Consider the following 13,835-nt stretch of genomic DNA (forward strand, 5'->3'; position numbering starts at 1 on the left):
GGCATATGCCTACTCCGACTGAAATCTTTGGAGATGATTCCTTACTATAGTTTGATGGAGGAACTTTAAGACGCCCTTGGGGAAATGCACCAGATGCCGTAGCTAACCGAATGGCTCTTAAAGCATGTGTACAAGCTCGTAATGAGGGATGTGTTCTTGCTCGTGAGGGTAATGAAATTATCCGTGCACCAATGAACTAGATTTCATTGTATACTTTCATTGGGTAGAACAATCAAATATTATTGGTTCACCATCACAAATTTGTACATGTATTCTATCGATTCTAATATTCTGAGAATAATATAGAACAAAAATAGGAAAAAGGAATGATGTCTTTTGCTTGGTATAGTCCTAAAATCAGGAGGATGACCTTCATCTGAGCTCCAGCATGAATCTGGTGTTTATTTTAATTCCCCACTGGGGTTCAAGCAAGAGAAGATGGTAATCACTAATCAGAACCACTCAACCATACACTTGGGGTAAAAGCCTGCTTCTGTAGCAACAGAAGAGAGACCCTGCAGGTCTTTCTGAACTTTCCGTCTTTCATAGAACACTGAGCATGCAAGTGATGTGCACTTCACCCCGCTTTCCACGATCCAATCTCCACCTCCGCAATGTCGGCATATCTGCAAATTAAACAACACCCTTTAACCAATTGTTCACTAAGAAGCAGTGGGAAGTTCTTGTATGATTTGCTGGAAAATTCAATGAATGATGAACACAGAAAACTAACCATAGAAAACCATAGATTGTCATATGGGGCAAGAAGAAATGGTTTGGGCTATTTCAAGAACAATCTACTGCAGGGACTAATTAAATTGAATTGGCCAAATAATCGATACAAAATACAGATGATGATGAACACTAGGAATCTGGCATGATAGAAAAAGATCATGATACTTACAGCTGCAAGGTGTTGAATATCTCTCTCTAATTTTGCAGTTCTTCCAATCACAGCTGCAGCAACAGCAGTTCCATCTTTAGAACATTTATCGCATATATGGGCTGATGCCGGGGACAGCTCACCACATAGGATACAGTGTTTTGAGAGATAGTAAAAATCAATTCTGGTCCGGTATGGATTTGGAGCATGAGACTTGTGTTTAGCATAAACTTCCCTAACTGGGCGAGGCATCTCTGAAAACCACTGGTACAAATCAGCTCCAACAAGTCCAAATACCCTTTGCAAAGCTGGGATTATCTGCTTGTTGATGTAGTATTGATCATTTAATCTGTAGGGAGAATCAATTGCCAAAAGATCCAATGGATCCACAACCAAATCAACCAGGCGAGCTCCAGGCTCCCCATGGATTACAACATAAGGTACTCTCTCCGCATAGCATGGTTCAGCCCTGGGATCGGCTCTCATTGCTTTGATGGCCACAATTGCCGCCGGTGGGAGTGAAGAAGCTCTTGAACTGTATGTACCTAAGCGAACCTCCTTTGCAAAAACAAAATCCTGAAGAGACACCCTACCAGATAGAATCCTTCTCCACTGTCTCTGCAAGTATACTTTAACCTGTACACAACAAATGGAAAATATCACCTGAAAGGAAATTCAAAACACATGTAGGGAGACTTGTAGCCTTCTCTGAGGGTGAAACGTGGCAGCACTCATCATGAATGCCGGATTGAAGAACAAGAAGGCCCTATTTACTTCAAGAAGAATTCATGGCTGCGGTTATTTTTCCTCAATGCAGAGATGGATTCTACAAAGTTGCAGTAATCTACTCTAACTGTCTACTTTGATCTGTATCATGGTAACAGAGCAGCACAGCTGACAATTGCTTGTACCAAATTCTGGGCATCATTTGAAATACAAAAACATAAACTGTTCCCTGGCAGTACAAATAATTGACAAGGTCCCACTTGGATTGCCCATCTATAGGTAAAGTCATAAATATTGTGCCAAGTGTATATCAGTGTAGGGCAAAATGCAATGATAGCACATACTAACATATAATTGGCTCTTAAATAATACCTAAGACGACTGAATCTTCTAAACAAATATCAACATATAATTGGCTCTTAAATGATACCTAAGACAACTGAATCTTCTATGACAAATACAGTATAATTTGGCTTAGAACAGAAGGAAATATTGAAAGAGCTTAAAAGCACTTCTCTGCAATAATTCTCTTAGGGTCTCTTTATCTTGGAAATATCACATATTGGTTGAGAAAATGGAGGGAACCAACCTGACTTAGTCAAACACTAACATCACAATTATTCACAAGTACATGCTAAAGAGTGTATGAACTTCTACCTTGGAAATGTCTTGATGTTCAAAAAAAAGTCTCAGGGATTGCTCCATTGTCTTAGCAACAGCGCCACATGTGTCTCTACGTACTGTCTCAATACCTTTAGCATCAAAGGTGGGTTCAATTTGATCAGGGCTCTCATAACTGTAACCAACGTAACGTTTCTTGGTAAGAAGGAAGCAAGGATGATAGACTTTCTCCATTTTCAATGTAACTGGATTAGGGTTCATTGCAGTTACTGCAGATGCAATCTCATGTCCAATTTGGAAAGATTCTTTGACAGTGCGGCCTTTAAGGAGGACAAACATGCTGCACAATAAGAGGCTATTTTAACCAGGGAAATCAGAAAACAATAGGAAAAAAAATGGAGTGATGACATAAGGAATGACACTGGAGCTCTTAAGCATGGATATCAACTAAGATACTGAGAGTACAGAAAGATGGAGATATTAACAGGATATCTAAAATTTTTCAATATCAGTAACAGCTTCAATGAAATGATCGAAACAAGAAGGAAATGTGTCAATAGAGACAGCTACACAGGAAATCGTCCCCTCAAATGCATGCATGACTGTATGTGTAAAGTGCAATCATTATACATCTTAAGAATGTATGCAGGACTCCAATAAATACAATACCATATACTGTAAACCTTCTAAATGTTATGTAAAGATTTAAAAAAAAAAACTATTTAAACATGATAAGTGCAATACCAACTGAAAAGGTTCTACATGGCGTTGTAAAATGAGATCTTAGACCACAATGGTGTCCACAACAACCTCCCATCTCCCTCCCTTGAAATCAAACACTGACTCTGAGCACCAAAGAAAAAAAAAGTGAGTGAGTGGGGGAGGGATGGAGGGAGGGAGGGAGGGAGAGTAATAAGGCCCCAGCTAGATTTTCAAAAGGGTCACAGCTTGTTTTAGTAAGGTGCCAACTAGCACATAAATTTCTGCCCCTGGAAGGGCATTCACAGAAATAGGGTAATGCAGATGATCCAATTGGGTGATCCTAACGTTAACTTGGACTATGAAACTTATCACATTAGGGGAACTATCATAGGCAAAAAAAAACAACATGATCATGAAATTTTAGCAGTCTAACAGTCACCGCATGTTATCTTGTGAGTGTGTAAACCATTAGAAGTGACTCCAGCTCCTTCAATGCAAACAACTCTCTTCTACAATGGAAAATAGAAATTGATAGTATACCTGTCAGTATCACCATAAATAACTTTAGCTTTCCATTTATCATGTGTATTTACAAGTGAAATAGCATTTTCCAGTGTCCTACGGCCACATTGAACAATGCTGTCTGCAAGCTCTGCACAAGGCATACGACCACTATATCCAGCAGCTGTATAACCATATGTTACATTTGCTATCAGCTTCAAAGCAAGCTGTCTTGCATTAAATATCTGAAAGGGAAAAGATATTGTGAAACTAGTGAATTTAATGGCTTACATTTGTGCATTCTTTCTTTCAAAACAAAGTCTAAATATTACTATAATCTAAACATGATCTAAAGACAGTTTGAAAACTATTACTTCATCCAAGAAGTAATGACAAAAATGACCTTGGAGTTTTAAATCTGATAATGAAAGGACCACATATCAAAGTCATGATGTGAATAAACACGTGTTTAAAAAAAAAAAAAAAAAAAAAGGAGAGAGTTTATCTCACCTTACACAAAAGCATATATATTAAAAATCCAAAACCCATGGAATATATGCATGTTTAGGAAGAAAAGAAAGGGAAAAATGTTCCAAATTTGTGTTCTTCAAAGTTTGCACCTTTGCTTTCATTTTTATTTTATATTAGTCGTAAATGTCAACATTCTTTTCACTTGAACAAATAAAAGAACAAAGCTTAAATTCCATGAGTTATAGAAATTTTGGACAGATAAACACGTCCATTTAAGGTAAGCGTCCAGAGTAACAACTGATATCGGAATTAGATCACTAGGTGCAGAAATTCTAAGAAATTTCTTATGCAGAATTAGATTGAGGTAATTTTGAAGTATAACACACCCTTTGAAGAACCTGCTGGGAAGGAACCAACTTCTTCATTGCTTTTTTCACCATTATTCTAGTTGACAATATTTCTTCCAACAAACGAGGCAGCACGCCTTTACGTGCCTACATTGCAGCACAAAATGAATGCTAGTTATAGATAACACATAAGACGAAAAATTTTAGAATTACACCTAAAGTCAATATAACTAAACTAACACATTAACAGAATGCTAAAATGGACAGTTGGACAGAATCCAAGCCACATTGTCATCAGTTCTAAAACTCAATCAAATCAGTAACAACTTTTTCTCCTTGCCACAAGTTTAACTAGAGTCATTTTTTCATCAAAATAGTAGCTAATATATGCCATTTCTTCTAATTAATACTTGTCCTTGCGACAACGTAAAAGTCAAAGGAGACAATCAGACTAGCAATTCACAAAATATGTATTATAGCATAATGAGCTCCATGTGTAGCTAAATTCAAACTGCACTACAACCACTGGAAATTAAGAAGAGAAGTATAAAGAACATGTGCTATCATAAAGGTTATGAGAATCAAGAGGGTATTCTGAATCCACACAAGGTGGAGCTACTCCCCAACAAGTAAGGAAACAGTTAAGGACATGTTCTAATGCATGGGAAAAGTCACTAACAATCTTGGCTACTGTGCTTATGCTGTTTATTACAAAATTCATCACTAGTGACACAATAACCATGTTAAAAGTTTTATGGAAGTAGATCCAGTAATACCTACCCTTTCTGTCCAGGTCCATCAACAATCTCAAGTTTTACAATACTTTGTTGCAAATGCATGCTCAATAATAAATATGATAAACAGATGAAGATGAGTAGAAGCTCTATAATGGAAGAAAGAAATAACTTCTGAGAAAGGATACCTTTGAAGGCACATACATAACACCATTTGGAGTGAGCAGTATTTGATCTTTTAAATCATGTAAAGCATGCGGATCTGGTGAATATATGCTAACACCAAGTACATCTGCCTTTGAAGGTGCAACTTTTCCAAGGCATGTAGAATAGCAGAGGTTGTATGCAATTATCATAGATGGATAAAGAGACTGAAAATCCAAAACCACTACTGGATCGGCATAAAAACCAGATTCTGGCTCCATTACAAGAGGCAGGCACTCCATAGCAGGTTGAGTAGCAACCTAGTTAAGAATAAAGATGAGGCTTTCTCAGCATTTCAAAGTTCAAAAGGATCAAATTGAGCATAATGAAAGAAAGTGCAGGTGACTGATAAACAGAAGTACGCAAAGTCAGTTCTGCTTTCAAATGCCACAAAGGGAACAAACATCTAGATGACCAAATAACAAAATCTCAAGAAAAAATAGATTCATTATATGTTGATTGAGAATAGAGCAGAAAAAGATGTGTATAATGATTAATGATATGCCAATTACATTGCTCCAGGAAAAGACTGAGTTTAAATATCATGGGGCATTTGGGCATGCCATAGAGATAATACCATTTCAAATTGTTTCCAATAGCGATGCAGGATATGAAAAGGAAAGAAAATAATTAGGGATGGATGACTAATATCACACTAGTTGAACTCGAGGAATCACTCCTAGAAACCTTAAGCTTCACACTCAGGTCCTGGTTGCATCAAGTAGGCACTCAAGACACAAATCCAACAGTTAGAATGCAGTGAGTGAAAGCAACGGTCAATAACATCATCTCATGCATAAAATGGATTATAGAGTGAAAATATATAAAAAGATTAAAAAAAAAAAAACACATGCTGTTAGTATTTAAAAGGAGAGGCCATCAGCAGAAACCTGTTGGGGCCCAGGAGAAATCGCAAGGAAGTTCTGAGTATGTGCCAGTCTTAGAAACATTGATTCAACATGGTACTGCGAACCTCGGGAGAGAACAGAAAAAAAATCAATTCCAAACACACGAGCAAGCTCCGATGTCCGGTTTATCTGCACAGACACATACATAAAGGGAAGTTGAAATACAATAAATAAAAGACATCAGCTGATAGATACTTTTTCTTATCATAGATGGATCTACATGTAGGAGATATATTTTTCCTTTTTGAACAGAATATCATCAGATGTGTCATTTCCTTTAACTAAAAATTAGTAATATAAACATATATGATTTATGGCAAGCCTCAGAAACTAAAAGAAGTAAAAAAGGAGAAAACAAAGGATAGAGAATCCCATAATCATTCCCCAAGATAAGTGCAAATAACTTCTCTGAATAAGCAAGAACTGACAAGTTGGCAAACTAATACTTATGAAGATGAATATATTTTGTTGAGGCAAGTCTCAGATTTTTCCCATTCCAAGACCATCATATTGTTGTTGCTATGAAAATATGAGACATTGATATCAATTATAAGATAGCAGATATAACATAAAACATGGAAATTTTGGATAGAGATTTCAAAAAACATTTATTGACACTGCAAGATATATGAAGATATCAACTGAGACATAATACCAACATAAATTTTAGACCATCATCTTACTTGTGCTTTGGCAACCAAGAAATATAAGATTTCATTATAGTAAACATTCTATTTAAAATATCCACCATCAAATTAAATAGAAATGAGGATACACAAAGCCCCTAGCAATTCCAATCATGCATGCCAAATTATTATAATCAGATAGGACAAATCTCATGCTTGTGTCAAAAGAATTTACCAACTTATTCATTCTTTTGCATGTTAAAAAGAAATGGAAGTAAAATGAATTCCAAGTTAAAACCATTGTTGCATGGAGGAACCAAAAAATAGAGAGAAAAAGGAAGAAGAAGAAAAAGAAGAAAACCACCAGCAAATCAAGAATGGGGCATGAATAGACCTAAGTGCACATTCCAATTCAAATCATCATTAACTTACCATGTCAAGTTGGTTCATTATCTCAAAATTCAGCTTTGCTCTCTGTATGACATATTCAATACTACGATATCTTGCCCTTCCAGGACCACTTGAAAACCACTTAGTCAATACTCTATTACGAATTGATGGAATTTTTTGCCTCAAAACAGCTTCTGCTACAGATTCAGCAGTGTACATATTAAGTTTAATTTCACCACGCATCAGTCGCCAAACATTAAGGACAATTCTACCACCGACATGGACACCACTTGCATGAGTCCGACCCCATTCATCCTCAATAATTGCCTCTTCAAGTAAAACCGAATCATCAACCAAATTTTCAGGAAGCATTTCATCAGCTACTCTTTTCTCAGGAATTTCAAAATTTCTAGAAGCTGTCTTGGTTTCAGATGGTGTCCTAGATATTTTATTAAGTAAACCTATACCAAGATGTGAAGCCCTTTCAGCCAAGAAACCAAGGGAGCCACCTTGAATATCCCAGCCAATCAAAATATCTGGATCAAATGAACATATAATATTAATAAAGTCGTCAAATAAGAGTTTCTCTTCAGAGGAAACCAACACCTTGCAACCAGATATTCCGTCAAGTTTTCTGCAAACAGAAGGAGCTAAGCATGAGATGCAAAGAAGATGATCATTCATTCCATTACCAATAGAATGAATCAAAGTATAATAACGATTAGTGGATGAAACAGAAAAGAGAACCTCATGAATTTTGAAATGCTAAAATTCAAAGGTAGTATAGCATGACAAAATCTTGCAAGATACATTTTGAGGAAACAAAAGAATATAATAAAAAGTGCAATTAGTTTGTTTCTCCAAGAAAACAATAGGACACCTTCAGCTAAAAAAAGAAAAGGATTTAACTAATGAGGTAGATCCAAAGGTGATGTTACTGTTTAAGGTAAATCAAACATACAAATTATGTGCCTGGGCTTAAGCAGGACTTTTAAAATCCTAGTCAGGTTTGGGACAATTTCAGATTTGAGCAACTATTCTGAGTCCACTTAAAGGACTAATTGAACAATGCACATATTATTATGACAGACTAAGCACATTGTATTTAAGGGCCACTACATTAGAAAAATACACCATGATTAAGAGATACTGTTCCATGTAAAATTGGATGCTCAGTTAAGTGATTTGAATGCACTTATTATTACCCAAATTCAGATAAGGAACTTGAAGCAGGGGTACAAGCACAACACTCGGGCTTTAGATCTGTTATATTTTCAACAGGCTCGAACTGAAATCAAAATGGAATATATCTAAAGACAGGCCTACAAATGACTGGAAAGAACTTCCCTGGCTAAAAGACTGCATCCAAATCCAACTGAAAAATATCATACTCATCCAGAAAGGGATTCCCTGATATAAATTTAGAGAACAACAAAAAGAAAGAGCAGATTTGTGGTCTGAGCATTAACAGGATGAGCAAAATGTGAAGTGGACACCATATGGAAACTGAACTTAAATCATATATCTAAATACTGTTTTATTTTTACTTTTGATTAGAATGATGAAAAATCCATCCAAGAAGTACACAATCCTATGTCGACTCTTGCTACAATTCATAGAGGTATAAAATCCCGTACAAAAGAAACCATTTGTCTAGTCTGCATTTTGCTAACACATCTGCCACACGATTGCCCAAGTGAGGAGCCCAAGAGAAGAAACATCCTAATTTTAAGAAATATCAATAATTTGGTGCAACCACCCATCAAACTTCTACGGTTCTCTTTCTTTCTTAGTCGCCCATAATCTGACAAATAGCATAATCTCCGACTACAAGAAAATAGGAGAGACCCAAAGCAACCCTCCTATCCCCAACTACCTTGAGTTGTTCAAAGAACATCCATCCCTCAATGTTTTTTTTTTTTTGATATGTAAACCAAATATGTATTAAAGGAGAGGCCAATAGCCACACAGCATACAGGAGATATACAAGGCAGCTATAGCCTCACAACAAAAACAAAAGAGACCAAGAAGACCTCACCCCCCCTAAGTGGATGCTAGCCACTCTAGAAAGCCTAGAAGGGAGAGAGAGTCATCTTCAATATCCAATCTAGCCCAACCCCACAAATTACAAACAAAAAAATTCTTTAGCTTCTGAATATGTAGCACACCCCCCTTGAAGGCAAATCTATTCCTCTCTTTCCAAACCGTCCAAAAGATACATAACGGGATGGACTTCCAAATCTTTTTCCTTTTTTTTCCCACAAAATGACCTCTCCAGCTAAATAAGACCTCCTTTACAGTTTCTGGAAAGACCCACTTAACACCTACAAGCCCAAGGACTAACTCCCAAAGGGCTCTAGCCACTATACAGTGAATAAGGACATGATTTACAGATTATTCTGCACATCCACACAAAAAACAGCAATTAGGGAATTGTCATCCTCTTCTCTGAAGTCTGTCAAGCGTTAACACCTTCCCCCATGTAGCCTCCCACTCAAAGAAAGCGACTTTGGTAGGAACACTATCCACCCAAATGCATTTTTCCAGAAAAACGGTGTCAATGGGATTGACTAAACAACTGTATGCTTCCTTGACTTTAAATTTACCGTTTTTTCCTCCCTTCCAAGAGACTGAATCTTCCTCCAAAGACAGCCTAAGCCCTCTCAGCTTAAGGAGCAGATCTCCTACCATGCCCACCTCCCAGTCATTAAAATTCCTCAAAAATCTTAGATTCCAGCCTCCTTGATCCGAATTCTTATCCCACATCTCCTCCACCGTAGCATTCCTGTTAGCAGCCAAGGCAAAGAGGTGCGGGAAAGTTTGGGACAGCGCTGTACCCGCACACCACACGTCAGTCCAGAATCTGATTTTAGTCCCCTTCCCCACCATAAACTCTATATTATCCCAGCACCAATCAGTTTCCTTCATGATCTCCTTCCATACCCCTACACCAAACGCCCCATTAGGCTTTTTAGACTTCCATCCATCATCTTCTTGCCCAAACTTTGCCACAATCACTTGCTTCCATAGATTCTCTCTTTCACAAGCAAACCTCCATATCCATTTACCAAGCAAAGCTTTGTTCAGGAGGCCAAGCTTCCTCAAACCAAGCCCACCCCTCTCTTTGTCCCCACACACTATCTCCCATTTCACTAGGTGAACTTTCCTCTCCCTATTTCCCTCTCCCCATAGGAAGTCTCTTTGCAATTTTTCTAGCCTTCTAACAACGATCTTCGGCATCCGGAAAAGAGACATTTGACAAATGGGTATGCTGGCCAAGGTGCTTTTAATAAGCGTGATTCTACCACCTTTGGAGATAAATTGCCTTTTCCATAGCGCAAGTCTTCTCCTCACTCTTTCTTCCACTCCATCCCACACCGAAGAGGCCTTGTTAGGAGCCCCTAAGGGTAGTCCCAAATACTGGGACAGCAAAGATCCCACCCGACACCCTATCTCCACTGCCAACTCCTCAATATCATCCACCTCACCCACCGGGATGATTTCACTTTTGCCCAGATTAATCTTTAGCCCCGAAGCAGCTTCAAACCAAAAGAGGATCCAACTTAAATGACTTAGATGGTCCTTATTAGCCTCACAGAAAACAATTGTATCATCTGCAAAAAATAAGTGAGAGATGTTCAAAGCAGTCCTTCCGCCCTCTCGAATGTTACACCCTGATAGGAATCCCCCTTCAACAACTCTCCTAATAAGAATCTCCAACACTTCCATTCCCATGACAAAGAGGTAAGGAGATAGAGGATCTCCTTGGCGAAGCCCCTTAGAACTCGGGAAAAAGCCAGCAGGAACCCCATTCACTAAGATTGAAAATTTTGCTGAAAATATGCAACTCCACATCCAACCCAGCCATTTTGGCCCAAAGCCCATTTTTTGTAGAACCTTCATTAAGAACTGCCAATTCATGTTGTCATAAGCTTTCTCAATGTCCAATTTGCAAATGACCCCCTTCTCTTTTCTTTTTTGCCACGAATCTATCACCTCATTTGCAATTAGGGAGGCGTCAAGAATCTGTCTGCCCATCACAAAAGCATTTTGTGCAGGGGAAACCACTTTCCCAATCACTTTTTTCAGCCTATTAGCTAGGACTTTAGCCAGTAATTTATACAACCCCCCCAAGAGACTAATAGGTCTAAAGTCCCCAATATCTTCAGCCCCACCTTTCTTAGGGATTAGGACCAAGAATGTATTATTTAAGCTCTTGAGAAAAGTGTTTTACTCATGAAACTCCTTAAACATTGCCAAGATCTCCTCTTTAACAAAACCCCAACAACTTTGCCAAAAGGCTACTGTAAAACCATCCGGCTCCGGGGCTTTATCCCCATTCATCTCCATCAATGCTGAATGTACCTCCGCCTCAGAGAAAGGAGCTTCCAAATTTTCTGCTTCTTGGTGGCTGATCTGATCTAAACGCAGCCTCCCAATGTCAGCCTGCCAACCCGAATCTTCTGAAAGCATCTGCTGGTAGGCATTTGCAATTCCTTCCCTCACTTCCTGCTCCTCAGAAAGACACACCCCATCAATCTTAATTCTGTCCAAATAATTATTTCTGCGATTTGCATTTGCCATACGGTGGAAATAGCCCGTATTTCTGTCCCCTTCCCTTAGCCAGATCTCCCTTGATAATTGTCTCCAATGAGTTTCTTCCAAAAGCACCCATTTTTTATAATTTTCCTTGGCCTCCTTTTTTAATTCTGTTTCCTCCACTGACAGAATTCTTTCACTTTCCACAAGGTCCCAGAATTCCACTTGTTGCAAAGCTGCTGCTTTATTACACCCTAGATTCCCGAACACCTCCTTGTTCCAAACTTTTAGTTTCTATTTAATTTCCTTCAGCTTAGTAGCTAATCTAAAACTAGCACTGCCTCTCACCTCAATCTCCCACCACCAACTTCGAATCAAATCTTGGAAGCCTTCAACCTAAAGCCACATGTTCTCAAATCTAAAGGGAGAGGGACCTCTTCTCAGACCACCACCCTCTAATAAGACAGGGAAGTGATCAGATAAAGGTCGAGGCAGTCTACTCTGAAGAACGCCACTGAACTGATCTAGCCAGCTAGTATTCACCAAGAACCTATCCAATCTAGCCCAAGACTGATTGTTAGGACCCCCACTCCAAGTAAACACTCCCCCTTGTAGAGAAATATCCATCAACCCTAATTCATCAACTATCTGAGCAAATCTCCTCATAGCTGAAGTTATTCTTCCTTGCCTGCTCCTTTCTCTTTGGAACAGGGTGATGTTATAGTCTCCCCCTACACACCACGGGTCTTCCCAGAGCCCTCTGATCGCCCCAATCTCTTCCCACAAGCACTCCCTTTCCTCTTTAGTGAAAGGTCCATAAACTCCCGTGAATACCCATACAATTCCATTTTCTACATTTTTGAATCTGCAAGATAAGGAGAATCGGCCCTCCTCCCGATCCAAAATCTCCAAGGTCCTTTTATCCCAGCATATCAGAATACCTCCCGCAGTCCCACTAGCGTCCAGGGCCCTCCAATCTAAGAATCTCCCCGAACCTAAGCTTCTCACCACACCCTCCGACATTTGTTGAATTTTTGTTTCCTGGATACACATTAGATCCACCCTCTGATTCCTTATGAAAATCTTAATGATTTTTCTTTTCACTTTTTCATTCGTTCCCCTCACATTCCAACTCAGCAATTTTACCTTCATTAAACCATTGTAATTTGGCACCCTTTACCCTGTGAGGGGTCTCTCTGCTTCCTTCCCTTCTCATAATTCACTGAACACTCCAACCTCTTTAATTTCCTTTCAAACTTTGACTTTTCTAGCAACACCTTACCATGTATTCTCTCCCTTCTTTTTCTGATTTTAACCAAAAAATCCAGGATTTCCTTTTCTAATCCCTTAGTCGAAAATCCCAAGAAGTGACTGAATTTTGCCAGGTTGCTTTCCTCCCATCTATCCTCCTTCTCACCTCTAAAAGCTTGAGGATCATTCAAACCTGAGCCCCACTCCTCACTCCTAGACTTATCGTTGCCACCATTAGTCTCTACCAAATCCCAACAGCCGTTTTCGTTCTCCTCTGCTCCATCTCCCAATAAAACACACAAGGGAACCTCAAACTGAGGCTCATCCCCAACAATTCTTGAACGATCGTAATGCTCCCCCTCCGGAGCCGATCAAAAAGAAAAGGAATAAGATGAGAAGACCCAGAAACCCTTTCACCCCTCAACAATGAGATAGACCCGTACCTCAGAGCTTCCTCAACTAGCGTCGAGTCTGTCACCGAGTGCAAGATCTTCATATTTTGCTTCCTCAAGTCCTCTGTCTCCCAGTATTTGAGAATTTCTTCCTCCGTGTTGCTCTCGCTTACATAGCATGGTACATTCATTAAGAATAGCAACATTATTCATGGTCCTAACTCAGCACTGATCACGTTATTATACATTAAAATTTAAGTGTTTCAAGTCAATTTATCAATTTTTCATCTAGTATAAGCTGAAGGTTAAGGTTGTCTTTGCTTAAGGAATCTGATCTTCCTCTGGAGAATGATTGAAAAATTTATACAGTTTAGTTGTAAAGTGGATGTGATCCTTTCTCTGCCTTGGTAATGATTCCAAGAAGCCTAGTAGACTGGTGCTAGCAGTAACCTTTTATTCTGATAATTGCTATTCAATTTTGTTTAGTTTCTTATTGATATCTGTTCCTAAAGTGATGCTAATCCTCCGACATCCATACCA

At 38.7% G+C, this 13,835-nt stretch overlaps 1 protein-coding gene across 5 annotated transcripts in view; it reads right to left on the reverse strand.

Annotated features, from left to right (window-relative positions):
* Positions 1-184: 184 nt before the first annotated feature.
* LOC100263126 (DNA polymerase zeta catalytic subunit) overlaps positions 185-13,835 on the reverse strand; it is a 37,024-nt gene continuing 23,373 nt past the window's right edge. For all 5 annotated transcript variants that reach the window (XM_010661559.3, XM_010661558.3, XM_019225057.2 and 2 more), the window contains 8 exons: positions 7,156-7,747; positions 6,080-6,226; positions 5,174-5,449; positions 4,291-4,398; positions 3,473-3,678; positions 2,267-2,570; positions 905-1,519; positions 185-626 (listed from right to left, as the gene is read on the reverse strand). In XM_010661559.3, coding sequence (XP_010659861.1) covers positions 453-626; positions 905-1,519; positions 2,267-2,570; positions 3,473-3,678; positions 4,291-4,398; positions 5,174-5,449; positions 6,080-6,226; positions 7,156-7,747 — 2,422 coding nt within the window. In that variant the 3' untranslated portion in view covers positions 185-452. The remainder of the gene's footprint in view (positions 627-904; positions 1,520-2,266; positions 2,571-3,472; positions 3,679-4,290; positions 4,399-5,173; positions 5,450-6,079; positions 6,227-7,155; positions 7,748-13,835) is intronic.

The sequence above is a fragment of the Vitis vinifera genome, chromosome 14, assembly GCF_030704535.1.
Source record: "Vitis vinifera cultivar Pinot Noir 40024 chromosome 14, ASM3070453v1".
Taxonomy (NCBI): domain Eukaryota; kingdom Viridiplantae; phylum Streptophyta; class Magnoliopsida; order Vitales; family Vitaceae; genus Vitis; species Vitis vinifera.